The 19,968-nt window shown below is 48.3% G+C and overlaps 1 protein-coding gene across 6 annotated transcripts; it reads left to right on the top strand.

The window, feature by feature from the left end:
• Positions 1 to 682: 682 nt before the first annotated feature.
• LOC138804828 (paired immunoglobulin-like type 2 receptor beta-2) lies at positions 683 to 18,263 on the top strand. 6 transcript variants are annotated; one of them, XR_011365352.1, is made up of 7 exons: positions 3,547 to 3,683; positions 3,923 to 4,237; positions 7,119 to 7,312; positions 13,729 to 13,754; positions 16,698 to 16,718; positions 16,844 to 17,213; positions 17,705 to 18,263. XR_011365352.1 is itself a non-coding variant. In XM_069989325.1 (6 exons), exons 2-6 carry the CDS (start codon positions 3,937 to 3,939, stop codon positions 16,872 to 16,874), a joined length of 573 nt encoding a protein of 190 aa, XP_069845426.1. In that variant the 5' UTR covers positions 683 to 846; positions 3,923 to 3,936; the 3' UTR covers positions 16,875 to 17,678. The 6 variants fall into 6 exon arrangements, 5 of the variants coding, with proteins under 5 accessions (XP_069845426.1, XP_069845424.1, XP_069845421.1 ...); XM_069989325.1 differs by lacking the exons at positions 3,547 to 3,683; positions 17,705 to 18,263 and adding an exon at positions 683 to 846 and having other exon boundaries at positions 16,844 to 17,678; XM_069989323.1 differs by lacking the exon at positions 16,844 to 17,213.
• Positions 18,264 to 19,968: the final 1,705 nt, after the last annotated feature.

The raw sequence follows: 19,968 nt of genomic DNA, 5'->3' as shown, positions 1-19,968 counted from the left end.
AAAGACAAATTAAAATCTGGCACTGAGCTAGCCTCCAGTGGTTCAGTTCTGTAATCTTAGCTACTCAGGAGCCTGAGATCTGAGGATCATGGTTTCAAATGAAGAACAGGCAGGAGAGTCTGTGAGACTTCTCTCCAATTAACCAGCAAAAAGCTAGAAGTAGAGCTGTGGCTCAACTGTTAGAGCACTAGCCTACTCAGGAATGTGAAATTAGAAGGCTCTTGAACTGAGGCTAGCTTGAGCAAAGCTAGCATGAGACTCTATTTGAAAAATTAAAAGCAAAACTGTAGCTCAAGAGGTAGAGTGCTTGTCTAACGAGTGACAGACCCTGCATTGAATGCTCCATACCACTAAAAAAAAAAAAAAAAGGACTAATTGAGTTATATAACTGGTTCCCTCCTTCCCCTAGCATTGGGGCCTGAACTCTGGCCTTAGTGCTGTCCCTGAGCTTTTTTCTTACCTCAAAGCTATGGCTCTACCATTTTGAAAGAAAAACCCACTTCCGGTTTTCTGGTACTAAATTGGAAATAAGTTTTCTGAGGGACTTTCTTGACCTGGCTGACTGTGGAAACACAATCTTTAGATCTCCGTCTTCTGAGTAGGTAGGATTATAAGCATAAGCCACCAGCACCCAACTTGTTGGTAGTTTTTTGTTTTTGTTTTGTAAGTCATGGGACTTGAACTCTGGACCTGGGCCCTGTCCCTGAGCGCTTCAGTTCAAGGCTAGCAATCTATCACTTGACCCACAGGGTCACATCCGGTTTCCTGATGCTTCATTGAAAATAAGAGTCTCACTGATTTTCCTGGCTTTGAACCATGATCCTCAGACTTCAGCCTCCTGAGTAGGTAAGATTACAGGCGGGAACCATGGGAGCCCAGATCAACTGGTAGTTTTTATAGAGAACGAGCAATAGCCTGAGTGTAAAAGCTCAAGGATAGTGCCCAGCCCTGAATCCAAGCCTGAGGACCAGCATACAGAAATTATGTACAAACACAATGGATTTTCATACCCACTTTATTTCTCTGGAGAGACTGGATCCTCCAAGAGCCTGTGTTTGTGCTCATCACAGTCAGCTTCCTGGCCATCAGTCTGCATTAGGCCCAGCTGGTACTGCCCAGGACTGAGCTGGTTTCTTCCCAAAGGAGGCTGGGGGACATCAGTCAGGACTTCTGATGGACACAGGGCTGACACTGCTTCCAAAAAAGCAACAAGAACAGCATCTATCTGGGCATGGTGGCACATACTGTATCCCACACTACTCAGGAGGCTGAGGTAGGATGAGTGTAGTCTGAGGCTGCCCTGGGCAAAAAACATCTGAAAAATTAATGTAAAAAACAACTATGGTTGTGTCTCAAGTGGTAAATTGCCTGCCTAGCAAGCTCCAAGTGCCACCAAAAAGAGTAAGAAAAGTAATATATGATTGTGATGAAAGTGTGTTACATGCATGTATGCAAATAGCAGATTAAGTCCCATTGTACATTTTAATTGCATATATATATATATATATATGGCCAGACTTCCTCTATGGCTTGGAGTTCACCTGTGAAGTCTCTGGCCTCTCAGCATGGCTGTTGGTGACCTTCCTCCTGTGACCTGAGCTCCCCTCAGGCTGCTCCTTAGTGGTGCCAGGTGTTACACAGTAGGTGGGAGATGGATTCTTCCAGACAGGGAGGTTGAGGCTGGCAGCTCTATCTTCCCCCGCACAGTCAGGCCACACAGGGCCTGACCACACCTCTTCCCTGTTCCTTCTGTGCCTGGAGCCCTGAACAGGCATGTGGGAGTTGTCTCTCCCATCCAGGCCTTGGGACCCCTTCTGTGGCATTTGTGCACCATTTCCTTCTTAGGCCTCTGCTAGGTGTCCCCACACCCTGGCCTGCACATGTAGCCACAGGAGTGAGTAGTGGACCAACCAAAGCTGGTGCCAGGTGGTTCCGTTCCACACACAGCCTCAACACCCAGGTGTCTAGGAGGACAGCAATGGAGGCTAGAGCCAGGGTGGATCCGGAGGAGAGGGGCATCGGGGAGGGTGTCTTGATGTGGAAGGGACAGGGAAGAGAGGGGCGGCATTTGGTGGCCTCTCCCTTTGCTCATGGGGAAGCTAAGAAGGGCAGAGGGCCTGGAAGGTCTGAAGCCAGACAACTTCCCAGTATTGAGCCACTCTGCTCTGGCTGACTTGCTTAGGCCTGGTCAGAATGAGGCATTTTCAGTCTTTCCGGAATGGAGGAGGGGCACTCAGGGATCCCAGAGCCCAGGGAAGGAGGGGGAGGCTCTCAGGGAAAGGAAGGCCTCCAGGTGTGAACAGCAGTACAACGGACAGTGTGCCCACATGGTGGGAGTGGCTGGCAGCTGCCCCTCCACTGTCACCTCCTACCCCATGGAGAGGACCTGCCTGAGTCCCCAGTCCCAGTCCCTGACCACAGACCCCCTTCCAATGACCCCTCCTTTTTCTACTACCTCTGGCCTAAGGAAACTAGCCCTGGGCCCTGGACACCTGAGCCCCCATCGGCTCTGCCTCAGCCCGGTGGCCTGGTCAGTCCTCCTGGCCCAGCCTCCACCAGCTCGAGCGCCAGGTATCCTCCACCCCATGCCTGCTAGCCCAGGCCTCCCTCCCAGGGGCCCAGCTGTGCCAGCCTGGAGCCTGGGGGCCACCATGGCCACCTTGTGTAAGATCCTGGCACCAGAGGCTCAACCATTGCCATGTGCACTGTTCCCAGGGCCTCAGTCCTGGACTGCATTAAAAGAAAACAAAAGAACACAGCTCGGCCTTGAGCAGGTGATCTGGATCCCAGGGAGGGAGGACACAGATGCTCTCAAAATATGGACCATGAATCTCACCTGAGCCTCCAAATCTGCCTCTCCCCAGGACCATGCAAGCACCGGAGCCTCAAGTGCCTCTCAGGCCCAGATAAATCACCTCCCCACACTGCTGCTGGTGGGATTGCACACTACAGGGGGCAGCGTTGACCTGTCCCATGAGCATGGAGTGCGGTCCACGGCTGGCCCCTCCTGGGGCTCATCCATCCCCAATTGAGTAGATGACTTGCACAAGGCCAGAATGCAGCTCTGAGGGTGGCTCCCCGGCAGCCAGGTCCCTCCCTGGAAGCACCACACCCTCTCTGGTGACTACCTTCTATTGGGGGCCAATTCAGCCCAAAGACCCAGTGCCTCAGTTTCCCCAATGAAGGTATCAGCCCAAAATCCAGTGCCTCAGTTTCCCCAATGAAGGTATCCATTCCAAAACACTGGGAAACTGAGAACAAAGCAATGGGGGTTTGGAGACCAGCATAGTTCCAGGGGTCCCCAGAACATCTGACCTGTGGGAAGAAAAGAAAGCACATGGGGAGAGAAAGCAGAAAAAGCCTGGCAAGCTTGGGGGGTAGCACAAAAGAGGCAGCAAGGGTTAAGGAGAAGTTGAAGAAAAGGAGAAGCCACATGGTGAAGGAAGTTGTGGGTCACAAGGAGGTGGGGATGGGAAAGTGAACATCCTCCCTCAGCCCTGGGGAGATGCAGTCTGACCCAGAATCTCCACGTGACACTCACCCCACTTGTGCAAGCCCCCAGGGCTCTGTCAGGGCCTCCTTTCCGGCTGTGGCACTCAGCAGGCCTCCTCCCCAGAGGAGACCAGCTATGGGGTGGGTCCTGGTGGCACTGCTGCTACTGCCTGCAGGAGTCCTGACAGCTGGTGAGTGGCCACAACCATCAAGCCACAGGGAGCCTGGGGGCTGGGCATGTGCAGAGGGCTGTGTGGGAGGAGGTGGCCAGGACCAACCCTTCACCCACTTTCCTCTCCCAAGCCTGGAGAGGGTCAACCCTGCCATCTGTCCCACCAAACCCTGGGAATGCAGGTGCAGGAGCATCTGGGGTTAGTCTCTGCCTCCCCTCTGGCAGGGACTTGCTTCACTTTCCTCCCTTTTCCTCCAGACAAAGATTTTGGGATGACGCAGCCCAAACACCTCTCTGCCATTGTGGGAGGCTCCATCGAAATCCCCTTCAGCTTCTTCCACTCCTGGGAGCTGCCCAAGGATCCCGAGGTGAAGCTGTTTTGGAGATGGATGAGGTTCCACGGGGAGTTCATCTACACCATGACCCCACCTTTCATCCATAAGCATTTCAAGGACCGGCTGGTTCTGAACTTCACAAAGAATGGGAACTCGGGCTCCCTGTCCATTTTGAACCTTCAGAAGGAAGACGAGACCATGTACTTCTGCCGCATCCATCTGAAGACAAAGGAAATGGGTGAGCAGCAGTGGCAGTCCATGGAAGGGACCTAACTCACCATCACGGAAGGTGAGCCCCCTTCCCCAGCTCCACGTCCCCTCAGTACACTTCAAATCTCACTTTCCTGGGGCTGGGAAGGTGGCTCAGTGGTAGAGCGCTTGCCTTGCATGCCTGAGGCCCTGGGTTTGATTCCTCAGCACCACATAAGCGAAAAGAAAAAAGCTGGAAGTGGTGCTGTGGCTCAAGTGGTAGAGCGCTAGCCTTGAGCTGAAGAGCTGAGGGACAGTGCCCAGGCCCAGAGTTCAGGCCCCACGAGTGGACGCCAAATCTCACTTTCTGCTCCCTGACCTCTGACCTCTTCTCAGGACCCTGCCATTGTCACTGCTTATTTCTTTTTACCAATTACCATCCCCAAACAGATGCTGCTTCCCCTCCTCTTTGCCTCCCAGTGGCCTCTGAGGTTCATCCCAGTCCCATGCCCTGGGCCTCAGCCCTGCCACAACTGTCCAAGTTCTAACTTAACACTAGCACTCCAGTCCTGCCTGTTCCCTAACTTTCTTGTTAATTTGACTTCCCTACGATCTGTCCTGCCTTCTTTTTGTGTTATCTGCATCCAATCTTGCTCTTCCCACAGCCCTGAGCTCAGCCCAGAATGTACAGCAAGTGTCTGATGGATGGTCTCCTTGTTTTCTAAGCCTGCTGCAACCCCACACCATCTCCCCCCTTCCCTCCCCAAAACACCTCTCTCACCCCTCTCTGTCCAGGGCTTCCTCTCCCTTCCATTCTTCTCTTCTCCCACCCCTCACCAGCCCCATTCTCCCACACAAGCCCACATACTCTTCTCATCACTGTGTCTCTTCACGCCCATGCTGCACTTGTTTGTACTGCTGGTGCACTTGCAGGGTGAACCCCACTGGCCTAGCACTGTGCATACATTAATTACCCTCACTCTCTTATACCACCATGCTACAACAACAGTAGGCAGTTCATTCTGTACAGAGAGAAATGTTTTGGTCAGAAGAATCATGTCGTCAATTAAGCCGTGAAAAACTAGGCGAGTATTGTTCGAGTGATAGACCGCTAGCCTTGAGCAAAAATGCAAGTGAGATTGCAAGGCCACACACACACAAACATACACAAAGAGAGAGACAGGGAGACAGAGAGAGATAGATACAGAGAGAGACAGAGAGAGCGCAAACATTTAACTAGACTATTGCTACTGGCTCACATCTTTCAGCCTTCCTACTCAGGAGGCTGAGATCTGAGGGCTGAAGTTCAAAGACAGGCTACAAATTTAAACTATTCTTTAGTCATATTCCAGGATTTTTAATAAATCAGTATCACTCTGGTTTTCTTTTTATTATGTATTATAGTCATTCATTTATTTAAATACAGCACTCATATACAGTTTTTTTTTCAATGTTTGGATCAAATCCAGGGCTTTTTGCATATCTACCCTGAGCCACATTCCCAACTCTAGGTTTTATTTTCTAAATGGAATGTTATTATATAAATTCTATATTTAAGTAATTTAAAAATCCTCTAGATCTCCAAATGTATTCATGGTATTCAAATGTATACTCATGGTATTCAGTAGACACTGTGTGGAAATTGAACTATGCAACTTGTGAGCAGGGCTGGGAGGGGGAAACGGAATGTGAGGGAAGAGGTGACACTGTCCAAAAGGAACTGTACTCACAACTGCCTTATGAAATGGCAGCCCCTTAATAACAACAAGAAAAGCATATTTTCAAAAAATTTCTTAGTTCTCCATTGAGTTATGCCTTTATTAATTCTTTTTAGCCTTTCATCTTATTTCTAACCAACTGTTATGTATGCATAATTATGGGGCACAGAGTAGTGTTTTGTTACAGGTAATTTATTTATCGATTTCTTTTTGCCTTTTTTTGTGCCAGTCCTGTGGCTTGAACTCAGGGCCTGTCCCTTAGCTTTTTCACTCCAGGCTGCTGCTCTACCACTAGAGACACAAGCACACTTTCAGCTTTTTCCTGGTTAACTGGTGATAAGAGTCTCACAGACTTTCCTTCCCAGGTTGGCCACAGACTATGATCCTCAAATTTCAGCCTTCTAGATAGCTAGGATTACAGGCATGAGCTACCAGCACTCAGTTTTTGTTTTTTAATACTTAATTTCTAATAAGCATGAACAAAAGGAGTAGTTTAGTGGGTACAGAGAAAGTTTCAGAACTAGAGAGTCAGTAATGGCTACACAGCAACATGAATGTACTCAGTGCCACCCTTGCAAGACAGTTAAATGATATGTTTTATGTTCCATAGATTTATGTCAAAAAATAATGTTCTATTCCTGTGATTTATTTATCAGTAGTGAAGTGACTTTTTATTCACTATTGAAAAATGATACAGAGTCAGGATTTAAACTTGTATTTATTTTGGAGATACTGGGTTGAACTCTAGGCCTGGAACTTGCTTAGGCATCTGCTCTAACTTTTGCATCCCTTTACCCCAGCCCTGTTCATCTGGATTCTAAGCTCCCCCCTTTTCCTCTCTGAATGGATCTCTGAGAAATGCTCCCATCTCTGTTTTCCTCTGAACAAGACAAAATCTGAGCCAGGCACTGGTGGTTCACGCCTGTAATCCTAGCTACTCAAGAGGCTGAGATCTGAGGATTGGGGTTCAAAGCCAACCCATACACAAAAGTCTGTGAGACTCATCTCCAATTAACCACTGGGAAACTGGAAGTGGTGCTGTGGCTCAAGTGGAAGAGCATTCACCTTGAGCTGAAGAGCTCAGGGACACCGCCCAGGCCCAAAGTTCAAGCTCCATGACCAACAAAAACAAAAACAAAACAAAGAAACAAGATCTGACTTGTCACTCACATAGTCCCACTCTATATCTGCTGCCTTCTGATTTTTCCCCAGCCATCAAGACCACCACCCAGATGAAGACCACCACTGAGAGAAGCACCAGTGTAGCCTCTGAAGTTACCTCAGCTGGCCACACAGTCTCAGAGTCTCTGCCCCTGAGTCTGGGAGCCTTTGTTGGGGTTGTGATGTTCACTGCTACATTCAAAATTGGGGTGCTAGGACTGATGGCCTTCCTCAGATGGAGAAAGGTAAATGTCCAGAGCTGGCCTCTCATCATGCTTCCTTGGGGACACTCTTCCATTGTAAACACTTAAGATGCTTTATAAAAATGCAGATACCTCCAGGTGTTGGCAGCTCACGCCTGTAATCCTCACTACTCAGGAGGCTGAGATCTGAGGATCTAGGTTCAAAGCCACCCCGGGCAGGAAAGTCAACAAAACTCTTAACTGGCCTTGAGCTGAAGAGCTGAAGGATAGCACCCAGGTCCAGAGTTCAAGCCCCACAACCAATTTAAAAAATGCAGATAACTGCAGGGTGACTGTGGCTCATGCCTATCATCCCAGCTACTCAGGAGGCTGAGATCTCAGGATCAAAGTTCCAGCCAGCCCTAGCAGAAAAGCCAGTGAGACTCTTATCTTCAATTAACTACCAAAAAAAGGTGGAAGTGGTGCTGTTTTTCAAGTGGTAGTGCACTAACCTTAAGCAATAAAAGCACAGGGACAGCGCCTAAGCTCTGAGTTCAAGCCCCACAACTGGCACCACAAAAATAAAAAAGGCAGATACCTCCTGGGCTTTCCTCAAACCATCAGTCTGTGAGGCCTGTGCTTAGGGATACTGCTTTCTGTGATTTTGTTTTGAGACAAGGTCTCACAATATAGGCCAGGCTGGCCTTGAATCCTCAGTGCCAGGATAATATCTGCTGTCCTAACTGGAAATCTACATTTTATTTAAGCCTCCTCAAGTAAGTCTGTGCAAACCAACAATAGCACATGATGTCAGGGTTTACCAGGTCTTCTCTCATGACTTAGTCCTGAGTCATCCATCTTCACCTTTTGATTGTTGGAGAAGAGACAGCCAGCCCTGGGAAAGGTACAACAAATCAGAAGGGACAGGAAGTTGTCTCAATTCAGCAAGGACTGAACCAGTGCACACACTGAAGGGCCTGGCTTGAATTTGGCAAATCAAAACAAGAACAGAGCCTACTTTTCAAGGAATTTTGCACTCAGAAGTGTTGATGCTCATTGTTTTTTGGGAGAGCTGTAGTAGTGCTAAACAATGTCACTGGATAGAAAAGGAGTCAGAGAGGACTGCTTAGCAGAAGACAAAATCTCTGAAGGAATAATAAAAACAACAAGCCAGGAAAGATCTGGGAGTAAGGAAGAAGATACTCAAAGAGAGGAAAGGGGAGATGAGAGAAGGGGGTCTTGTAAATCAAAGCCAGCAACATCAGATCCCAGAGGCACAGTGAGCAGTCACAGTGCGCTCCTGCAGGGAGAGCATCTGTGTGTGAGGACAGCCAGGCTGCAGCAGCGCAAAGGATGGAGGGAAATGGCTAGGACCAGGAAGAGCCCTTATATGGCGTATAACGACTGAGGAAAGAAAAAAGTCAAGATTGTCATTTCATCTATAATAGCAACAGCCAATAAAATAAAAACACTTAGGGGAAAAAAATCCCTAAACTGTCAGGTAATAAAGGAAAGAATTAAGTTCCTGTCCAGTTAGAAGGTAGACAGGTATGGACATTAGAGGGGCAAGGAACTATTTCTTTTTATCTCCCAGTTCTGATTAATTTGAAAGGGCAAGTATACAGTGACTCCAATCAGAATGTTATTTCCTCTTACTCCTCTCCATGGATTTTCGTTGTCAGGACTGACTTCATCCTTGCAGGTGGTGGTGGGGTCCCCTCAGCGTTCATGGCTGGGATAGCTTGTCCCAGTTGGCATTCACAGGCTTTGAACTCAAGGCCTGGGCACTGTCCCTAAGCACTTCTGCTTGAGGCTAGCTCTCCTACCATTTTGAGTTACAGTGCCATTTCCAGCATCTAGCTGGTTAATTAGAAATGAGTCTCTTGAGCCATGATTCTAGCCTGCCTTTTTGCTGGTTCACTGGGAGATGGAGTTTCAGAGATTTTTCTGCCTGGGCTGGCTTTGAACTGCAATCTTTGCCACAAAAAACCCTTTATTATTTCCAATTAAAGCAACAAGGAGATCAAATAGAAGTGAGTAGTGCTTACCTGCACCTTCTCAAGAATTGGTCAACAAATAGTATTGTTTTCTGGTGACCCTAACAATGCCTAAGTTAGCCAATTTGCAGAAAGAACGTCACACAAGAGTAGTAGTTTTTGCAAATCCAAAGCAGTCTTCCACCAGGAATCAGCTGCATGTGAAGAAGTCAGGCAGCAGTCCAGTCTACTTTTTATCACATTAGAAGTAGTGAGGATTGGGCTGGGAAGGTGGCTCAGTGGTAGAGTGCTTGCCTTGCATGCCTGAGGCCCTGGGTTCGATTCTTCAGCACCACATAAGCAAAAAGAAAAAAGCCAGAAATGGCACTATGGCTCAAGTGGTAGAGCGCTAGCCTTGAACTAAAGAGCTGAGGGACAGCACCCAGGCCCAGAGTTCAGACCCCACGACTGCACTCCCCCCCCAAAAAAATAAAGAAGTAGTCAGGATGGTCTAGGTGGGAGTAAGGGAGGCCATCTTCCAGGTTGGAAGAGATGGATTGGATCTGGGGTAGGCTGCATCCCTTGGATGGACTGTCACTCCTCCTGCTGTGTTACCTGCAAATTTCTACAGACTGGTTAATGGGCCTGGGTGCTATCCCTTGGCTTTTTCAACTTACATTGAGATCAAATTAAATTATACACATTGAGACCAAATTAAGTTACACAGAGAAAAAGAAACCTTGAATAGTGGGGAGATTTGAAATAAAAAAAACCTAAGTCTTCAAGAAACTTATGTTGCTAAGCCAAATAACTTGATTACAATGCCAGATAACAAGTTTTCTCAGACACAGCCATACACACATGTAGGCACACGCCCGCACGCGTGCACATCCACAAACACACACACACCGTATACATAAGTTTTACAGCATGCAAAAATGAGTAACAGCCATAGACTCTTGGAATTCCAGCAGTAAGATGGCATTATTTTGCCCAATATTTTAGAACCACGTGGTCAGTGCTAGAAGAGGCATTGCCAAACAAAATACAAGGCAAAACTCAACAGCCAAAAATTTTGACAACAGAACAAGTTTAGACATCTTTGCTAATAAAGCACATTAGCTGGTTGTTCCTCAGTTTCCTGGATCTGTGAAAAGAGGCAGCTTTGTTGGCAAGGCACATTATCAGGATGGTATGACTTGGAGTTTTATAAAGTAAGCACAAGCAAGCAGACAGACAATAGATGGGGAGAGAGAGGAAGAGGAAGAGAGGAAAAGAGAAAGTACTGTATTTAGGTCAGTGATTGCAATTATCCAATTAGTATTAAGGCCAAATTTCTAAGCAGTTACTTTTCTTTTGATGTTAGATATAGTCTCAAACCTACAATGACTAGCCTTAGAGAGAGAATGGAGAAGATGGTCCCTGGGACCCAGCCTGCATTGCACTTTTGCATGCCCAAGCCAAAAGAAGAAAGAAAGAAAGAGAGAGAGAGAGAAAGAAAGAAAGAAAGAGAGAGAAAGAAAGAGAAAAAAGAGAGAAAGAAAGAAAAAGAGAAAGAAAGAAAGAAAAAGAAAATTAAGAGGGAAAGAGCAAAGTAGAGCCTGAAAGTAAAAAGATTTCTGACCATTACCATTGCAGTGGCAAAAATATTTTGACCAGGCCCCATTGCAATTGCAAGAGGCATTCCAACTTAGTGTCCCAGCTAGGGCATGACTTGCAGCATGCCATTAAAAGTACTGGAGGTCGTCAGTCTGGTGAGTGAAGGAGAGCTTACTGGATGGAAGGAGCAGCCTACATCCTCTAGCGCCCCCTAGGCAGAAATGGTCAAACCCCCCAAAACCAAGTGTCCTCAGCTCAGGAGGCCTTTCAGCTAAAGGCCCAGGAGATTTCTGGTGTGGCCACATCTAGTCAAACAGAAAACCAGAGAACTTGTAGAGTAGTTCACTCACCAGAGTAGAGAAATGGTGTAGCGTAGATGTGGAGGCCAGCCATGGTACTGGTAAAAAGCCTAGCGTGGCATTTCACAGCAGTTTAGTTGGAGGGAAAAGGGCTGTCAGAACTGGGGATAGTCCTCAGAGAAAAACTAGAAAAAAAAAAGAGAGAGAAACAAAACAAAACAAAACAAACGGAGAGGAATCCTGCCTATCCTGACTTTAAACCCTTCCTGAGTTCAGACGGCACCATTTATGTTAGGTATTTAAATATGTTAGGTTTAATTAGGTAGACAGTAAGGAGAACACCACGAGTTATTCAGGCAGATAGAGAAGTTTATTTTAATGAGCTGCTTGCCCCCACCATGCCAGATGGAGACCATATGGCCAAAGGGGCAGGCTGAGGTCTGACCTGGGTTTAAGTAGGGAAGGAGAGGGGAGAAGGTGCAGCCAGGTGAGGGAAGGTGTTGCCACACTAGATGCATATGTGGCCTGGAGGCCTGGGATCCTCCCTTGGTCCAATGGGAAGCATGTCTGGGGGCAGCCAAGAAGGTGACCTCTAGGTATGCCAGTTACCTAGTGATACAGGTACTGGGTAGAGACTTAGCCGAGAGGAGGGGGGAGTCTGCCCACCTTCCAGGAACAGATCTTACAGAAACAAAGAAAATGAAGGATTTACACACTAATACCAAGACATAAACAATACTGAAAGAAATTAAAGAAGACACAAAGAAATGGAAAGATTTCATATTCTTGACCAGAAGAATAAAACAAGATGCATGCACTATTCAAAGCAATCTACAGATTTTTTTTTTTTTTGGTCAGGAATGGGGCCTGAACTCTGGGCCTGGGCGCTGTCCCTCAGCTCTTCAGCTCAAGGCTAGCACTCTACCACTTGAGCCACAGTGCCACTTCCAGCTTTTCTGCTTATGTGGTGCTGAGGAATCGAACCCAGGGCCTCATGCATGCAAGGCAAGCGCTCTACCACTGAGCCACCTTCCCAGCCCTCAAGCTACGGATTTAATGCAACTCAGATCAAAGTCTGAAATGAAATCTGATCATGGGGCTTGAACTCAGGGCATGGGCATCATACCTAATCTTTTCGCACAATGACTCTTTTTTCAAAAATGAATAATTAAAAAAATAAAAAATGAATAATTCATCTTCTGAAATTCATAGCCAGTTATGGAGGACTTGTACTGCTTGAGTTCATAAAAAGTTCTCAAAGCTACACTGAGCAAAACAACACAGTACTTGCACAAAGACAGACAAATGGATGGATGGCTGGAACACAGCACAATCCTGAAGTAAACTGTCAAGTACAGCCAAATAAGTGGTCTTCTAGAAAGGTGCATGCTGGGCATTGTGGCTCACACTTATAATTCTAGCTACTCAGGAGTCTGAGACCTGGTTCAAAGCCAGCTTGGGAAGGAAAGTCCGTGAGACTCTTCTCTCCAGTCACCCATCAGAAAACTGAACTGAGGCTAAAAGTGGTAGCACACTAGGCTTCAGCAAAACAGTTCAGGCAGCGGGGCACCAATGGCTCTCACCTGTAATCATAGCTACTCAGGAGGCTGAGATCTGAGGATCATGGTTCAAAGCCAGCCCAAGAAGGAAAGTCTGTGAGACTCTTATCTCCAATAAACCACCAGAAAACCAGAAATGGCTCTGTGGCTCAAGTAGTAGTGTGATCACCTTGAGCTGAAGAGTTCAGGACAGCTCTTAGGCCCAGATTCAAGCCCCATTACTGACAAAAACAAAACAAAATAAAACAGTTTAGGCACCTAGGCACTGAGTTGAAGCCCCAACACTGACAGAAACAAAAAGAAAAAGAATAGAAGGTGCCAAGACCCCTAATAAGGAAAGAAGAAGAACAGCTGAGGGGTGAGGAATGGCCCAGGAAAGCAGCAGAAATCTGAACAGGATTTCAACCATGAATTCAATCTCTGGGACCAGAAATAGCCAATATTCAGAAGGAAAGCCATGTTGGGTGAGGGCGTGGAAACAGATGGGTGTGAGCGCGGAGAAAGGAAAAGGAGGAAAGTGGAGGGTAAAGATAAGAAGGGAGGTCAAGTAGGGGAGAAATTAAGAGAGAAAGGGAGAGGGCTGGGCCTGGGGTAGTAGCTCATGACTGTAATTCTAGCTATTCATGAGGCTCAGATCTGAGGTTGAAAGCCAGGCTGGGCAAGAAAGTCCCCAAGACTCTTATCTCCAGTTACCCACCAGAAAACTTGAAGTGGAGCTATGCCTCACAGTGGTAGAGTACTAGCCTTGAACAAACAGACAGGACAATGTCCAGACCCTGAGTTTAAGCCCTAAGACCAACAAAAAAGAGGGTGGGGAGACAGGGATGAAGAGGTGATGGATGGACCCAGAAGGGCTTGTCTTAGGACTTGCAGTGGAGGACAAGAGGACAAGTATGGCTGGCCTCAGCTTACAGCCCTGACTGGCTGGGGCAGAGCATCTCCACTCCTCCATTTCCCTCAAGGTTGGTCTGAACATAGGACAGAATTAAGAAGGTGACAGAGAATCACAAGGAAGTCATACTGACACCATGTTGCTTCTTCTACAGGCCAGACAACTACAATCCCCAGCAGGGTGAGTATTTGTCCTCCCAAGGAGGCAGGGTGAGTGAGACAGAGGTGCTGGTTTGGGAGGTTTCTTTACAAGTTTCCCTATAAGAACAAGTAGGAAAATATCACAGTGAAACCTATTACTTTGTACAATTCATATGCACTAATAGAGAGATATTTTATCTGAGCACCCATGCCTCACAGCCTGTAATTCTAACTATTCCGAAGGTTGAGATCTGAGGATCATGGTTTGAAGAGAGCCTGGGTTAGAAAAGACCCTGATACACTTTTTGCCAAATAACCTCTATAAAGCTGGGAGTGGAGCTATGGTTCAAGTGGTAGAGAACAAGCCTTAAGCAGGAAAGCTCAGGGACAGGGCCCAGGCCCTGAGTTCAAGCCCAGAGTAGGAAAAAGATATATACATATATATATTATATATATAAATATATATATATAGAGAGAGAGAGAGACATATTGGTCAAGATGCATTGTGTTCAAAAACTGACATGTTAAACTGAAATCTCTTTGTTTGATTAATTAAAGATCATGTAAAAAAGCAAAATAAGGATAGAAAAACAAAAATAGGGGCATATTAGCAACCCACAATGAAGCCCATAAAAATGACCAAAGCATTTTGAAAAAGATTTTTTTACTGTCCTCTGTTTACAGCACACAGATATCTCCTACTTCTCTTTTATGAGGAAAATCTTTGCTACCTATTCAATAATGTAATATAAGAACGAAAAATAACATTAGCAGTTGTAGATTACTGAAAAGTATTTTACATTTGCTTTGGACATTTTCATGTAGAATGTGTCTTGCTGAGGTTTATAGGTCTTTTAAGGAAAATGGATAAGAATCTGTAAATGTATGGCAAATAATAAGTTCATGAAATTGTATTTATTGTTAGCCAATTAGCTAAATTTAAAAAAGGAAAAGAAAAAAGAAACACACAGGGGCCTTTCTCAGAGGCTCATGACTCACCTATTCTGTGTCCAGCCTTGTACCCTACTGCTCCAGTCTCCTCACCCTGCAGCCCCATCCCCTAACAATGAGACCAGCATGGAGTTTCAGACTCTTCTTTACCAGCAAGTGGCTCTCTTTGGTTCCTCTTTCCTGCTGTCCTCCCAGTCTCTGAGCTTCTGTTTATCTGTTTTTCTCTCAGCCTTAATCATCTTCCTTTGTGTATCTTACTCTCTTGTCTTTTTAGAGACGAGGCTGTACCTGGGGATTAAACTCAGGGAGCTGAGCTTGACAGTCAGATGCTCTAACACTTCAGCCACATCCCCAGCCCAATCATTCTCTCCTATACTTTTCTTTTTTCTGTACCATATCCTTTCCCCTGGTGAACATGCCATGGCCCCCGGGCATCTTCTGCTCCAGCTCCTCCATCTCTTTTTTTTTTTTCTACCCTCTCATCTCTCCTTCCTTTCCTCTTGCCTTTTCTTATTAGCTGAGGATAATGAATTGAAGAGACTTTTTGGGGGATCAGTGGTGGAGCTTGAACTCAGGGCCTAGGCATTGTCCCTATACTCTTTTTTTTTTTTTTTTGCCAGTCCTGGGGATTGAGCTCAAAACCTGGGCACAGTTCCTGAGCTTCTTTTGCTCAAGGTTAACACACTATCACTTGAGCCACAGCACCACTTCTGATTTCTGCTTATGTGGTATTGAGGAATCGAATCCAGGACTTCATGCATGCTAGGCAAGCACTCTACCACTAAACCATATTCCCAGCCCTGTCTCCAAACTCTTATGCTGAAGGCTAGTGCTCTACCACTTGAGCCACAGCACCACTTCTAGTTTTCTGGTGACTCATTGGAGATAAGAGTCTCACAAACTTTCCTGCCTATGTTAACTTTGAACTTCAATCCTCATATCTCAGCCTCCTAAACAGCTAGGATTAAAGGTGTGAGCCAGCAGCATCCACATTCAGTTAACCATCCAAAAGCTGCACGTTCAGGTGTGGCTAACATGGTTTCGTTTCAACTGGAAAAGCAAGTCACATATTTAGTCCCAGCAACTTGGAAATCTGAAAAAGGCAAGCAAGAACACAGGTCCTAAACTTAATCCCCAATACGTACACACACACACACACACACACACACACACACACACACACACACACACACACACACACACACACACACACACACACACACACACACACACACGTCACACGTTTCCTACTCAAAGCCTCCCTCCATCCTTCCTCTCTCTGCCCTGTGCCTTCTTTGGCTAGCAGCCCTTCTTCCAGTCTCCTTCCAGAGACCCAGCCTGCCTACTTGATCAAAGGCCCTAAAACTGTGTGTGTGTGTGTGTGTGTGTGTGTGTGTGTGTGTGTGTGTGTGTGTGTGTGTGTATTTTCTCCCACTTTTGGCAGGGCAATGCATTCAGACACAAGCAGAGTTGGCACCTCACATTTCTCCAGTGTTCCCCCACACTGCCACAAAGCAGTTTCCAAAAAATGACATACTTTAAATAATGTTGAGGGCCAAGTTCAGGGCCATGCTGCCAAGGGCTTCTCCCTCATTCACCTTTCAGGCAGCCTCGTTCTGAACACCATTGGGTTCACAATGAGTGTGTCAGGGCAGGTGGCAGACACCCCCTCAAATGGAATCAGGCCCTATCATATGACTAAACCCACTCATGACTAGCCTCTGATATCCTTCCCATCCTCCTGTGCCCCTGCAGGGAAGTCTCCCAAAACACTGAAGAGAAATATGAAAATATTTCTTATACCACCCCTTCCCCATTTCTATCCCTGGCCCTTCATTCTTCTGCACACACCCCTCTCTACATATGCACTCTGCCCCTCCCTTTCAGTCCTTTCTCCTCTCCCATTCTTCACCTCATCTGACCCATGTGACTCTGGCCTTCACCTGGCAGCTGCTCCCCCGCCCCCCCCGCGTCCCTTGCCATCTGTGCTGTCTTGTCACACCTCAATATTCTCTCATGTTCTTTTCCCTAGGACAACATACAGAGCCCCAAGGTAAGCAGCTCTGAGGCCTTTAGGAAGAGGGAATGGGGAAGAGGATGACAGTGAAACAATAGGGAATCACCCTAGCTCTCTCACCAAAAAGAGACTTGGGGTGCTAATACGCACTTCTCCCCAAGAGATCAACAACAAAGATATGGACAAGCATAGAATCACAGGAACTGAGAGAACGCATACCTTGTACACAGAAGGATGGAAAACCGCAGAGCCCTCCTCCATCCCCCTGTCCCTTGCTGGCAGCAGGGCTGAGCTGTGCACGTGGCCCAGTGGCTGCCAGGGACTCCAATGGGACTGCAGCATCCAGATGCAGAAAACCTCCACAATGCTGGACCCTGACAGCACAGGAAGGGACAGACACCAGCAGCGAACCACGGCAACACCCAGACCTGGAGACTTTCTAGGGCACCACTGGTCAGCCTGTAATAACCAGAGGGGCCAAAGACTACCCCATGCTGATATCACCGCTCAAGGACTGGGCTGCTGGAGGAGGTGTGGATGAGAGGCTGACCTCACCGCCCCACTGGGCCCACTGTCAAGAGCTATCAAGGAGGGGCTGGACAGAGGGCAGCTTGGGGGAGGGGCACTTGAAACCATCAGAGCCACTAGAGTGGGGGAGGGGCGCAGCCATATATAGGCTTCATGTTCCCAGGTCAGGGGGGTGACTAGAGAGAGTGGGGAGAAAGACAGCAAGAGGTGACTACTGGTCCTGTGCAGAGGCCTTTACCAGAGCAGAGTAGAGAGAAAAAGCCTTCCCCTTTGGAGCTCTGGAGCTTTGGAGGTCTGGGGTTGGAGGTTTGCACACCGAGGTTTGCAGACCAACTAATAAAGGTCTGGAGGCTTGAAGGTATAGGGGTCGAGGCTGCTCTTGGCTCTGGGTAGCTAGCCCAGGACAAGGTAGTGTAACACCTTTTCTGATGTAAATAATGTAAGTAAAAATTCTTTTCTTACCTTGAACCTTGCCTTGATGGATTGCCTCACAGGCACAACTAATTCCAGGATCAGTGAGGACCCTCCTGTAGACCTGAATCACCCCCCACCCCGCCTCAAGGGAGACCAAAGCTGGTGATGACCCACTGAACTCGGCCCAAGCTCCTCCCTCCCACCCAAGAAGAGGCACCACATTCGAAGAAGACAGAGTCCAGAGCCCTTCCTCACCCCCACCTCATCTGTTAGCAGATTCATACTGAGAGGGCGCTATGACCCTGCATTTGCCACAGCCCTGGTAGCCACAGGGAGACTGGGCCTGTTTGAAACAACACAGACAAAAGCCTGAGCAGCTGTGGGATCCCACCCCTTCTGAAGCCTCACACCCACCCTGGAGAGCTGAGGTTGGTCTCCCCAGCCCTCCGCAGCAGACAGGCCTAAGTGCCCAGCTGCTGGTGGATTGCTCACCTGTCTGGACCTGTGAATCACATGCACACATGGGCACAAATGCTGAGCGAAGGGATGAAAAGGATCTTCCATGCAAATGCACCCTGCAAGAAGACAGGAGTAGCCATATTGGTGTCTGATAAAATAGACTTTTCATTAAAATTAGTACAAGGGGAGGCGTGTCTTGGTGTGGCATGGACAGGGAAGATGGATGGGGGCAGTCAGTGGCCTCTCTCCCTTTGCTGGTGGGGTACCTAAGAAGGGCAAAGGGCCTATGGATCTGCAAGCCAGAGGACTCCCTGGTATTGAGCCATTCTGCTTAGGCTGACTTGCTTAGGCCTGGCCAGAACTAGGCATTTCCCAGCTGTTCTGGAACAAAGGAGGGGCACTCAGGGGTCCCAGAGCCCAGGGGAGGAGGTAAGGCTCTCAGGGGAAGAAAGGCCTCCAGGTGTGAGCAGCACTGAGTGCAGGGGACAGTGTGGCCCCATGGTGGCAGCGGGTGGTGGCTGCACCTCCACTATCTGTTACTTCCAACCCCATGGAGAGGACCCCCCCTGCCTCTGACATCAGACCCCAGCCTCAACACAGGCCCTGACTCCTCCCCCACCCCCAGTAGCCCCACCCTGACCTCAGCCCTCCTCCCTGGACCTCAGCCCCTGCTGCCCTGATCACAGACCTCGACCCTCAACCTCAGTCCCCTCTCTGCTCCCTGACCCCAGCCCCAGCCCCACAGCCCCTCCCTTTACTACCCCCTCCAGCCAAACACCAAGCCTGAGTCTGGACGCCAGTGATCCCTGTCCACACTACACAGACTGGCAGCCTGGTCAGTCCTCATGGCCAGCCTCCACCAGCTCCAGCCCCAGGCCTCCTCCATCCCGTGCCTGCCAGTCAGGGTCTCCCTCCCAGGGGCCCAGCTGTGCCAGCCTGGAGCCCAGGGGCCACCACGGCAAAGGTGTGTAAGATCCTGGCACCAGAGGCTCAACCATTGCCATGTGCACTGTTCCCAGGGCCTCAGCCCTGGACTGCATTAAAAGAAAATAAAAGAACACAGCTCGGCCTTGAGCAGGTGATCTGGATGCCAGTGAGGGAGGACACAGATGCTCTCATAATATGGACCATGAATTCCACCTCAGTCTCTGAATCTGCCTCTCCCCAGGACCATGGGAGCACAGGGCCCCAAGTGCTTCCCAGGCCCAGATAAATCACCTCCCCACACTGCTGCTGGTGAGGATTGCACACTGCAGGGGGCAGTGTGGACCTTCCTGTGAGCACAGAGTGTGGCCCATAGCTGGCCCCTCCTTGGGCCCACCCTTCTGCAATCTGGTAGATGACTTGCACAAGGCCAGAATGCAACTCTGAGGGTGGCTGCCAGACCGCCAGGCCCTTCCCCAGAGGCCCTGTGCCCTCTCTGTAGACTACGTTCTCATCCTGGACCAATTCAGCCCAAAGGCCCAGTGCCTCAGTTTCCCCAGTGGAGACATGTTCCTTCCAAAAATGTTGGGAAACTGAGAACAAAGCAGTGGGGGTTTGGAGACCAGCAAGGCTGCAGGGGTCCTGGAACATCTGACCTGTGGAATCGGGGTAGAAAAAGCAAAGCACATGGAGAGGGAAAGCAAGGATTGCCTGACCAGAATGGGTGGGGCAGCACAGAAGAGGAAGCAAGGATTAAGGGGAAGTTGAGGAAAAAAAGAAGTCACCCTCTGCACACATGATGGCAGGGTGAGGACACGTTCTCACTCGTAACCCCAGCTTCCTTGTCCCCTCATTAAGCTGACACTAGAGCCAGGTGCCGGTGGCTCATGCCTGTAATCCTAGCTACTCAGGAGGCTGAGAGCTGAGGATTGCGGTTCAAAGGCAACCCTGGGCAGAAAAG

This window comes from Dipodomys merriami, unplaced genomic scaffold (assembly GCF_024711535.1).
Source record: "Dipodomys merriami isolate MVZ:Mamm:240054 unplaced genomic scaffold, mDipMer1.0.p SCAF_373, whole genome shotgun sequence".
NCBI classification, from domain to species: domain Eukaryota; kingdom Metazoa; phylum Chordata; class Mammalia; order Rodentia; family Heteromyidae; genus Dipodomys; species Dipodomys merriami.
The sequence above is the reverse complement of the archived record's forward strand: the minus strand, read 5'-3'. Positions and strand labels throughout refer to the sequence as shown.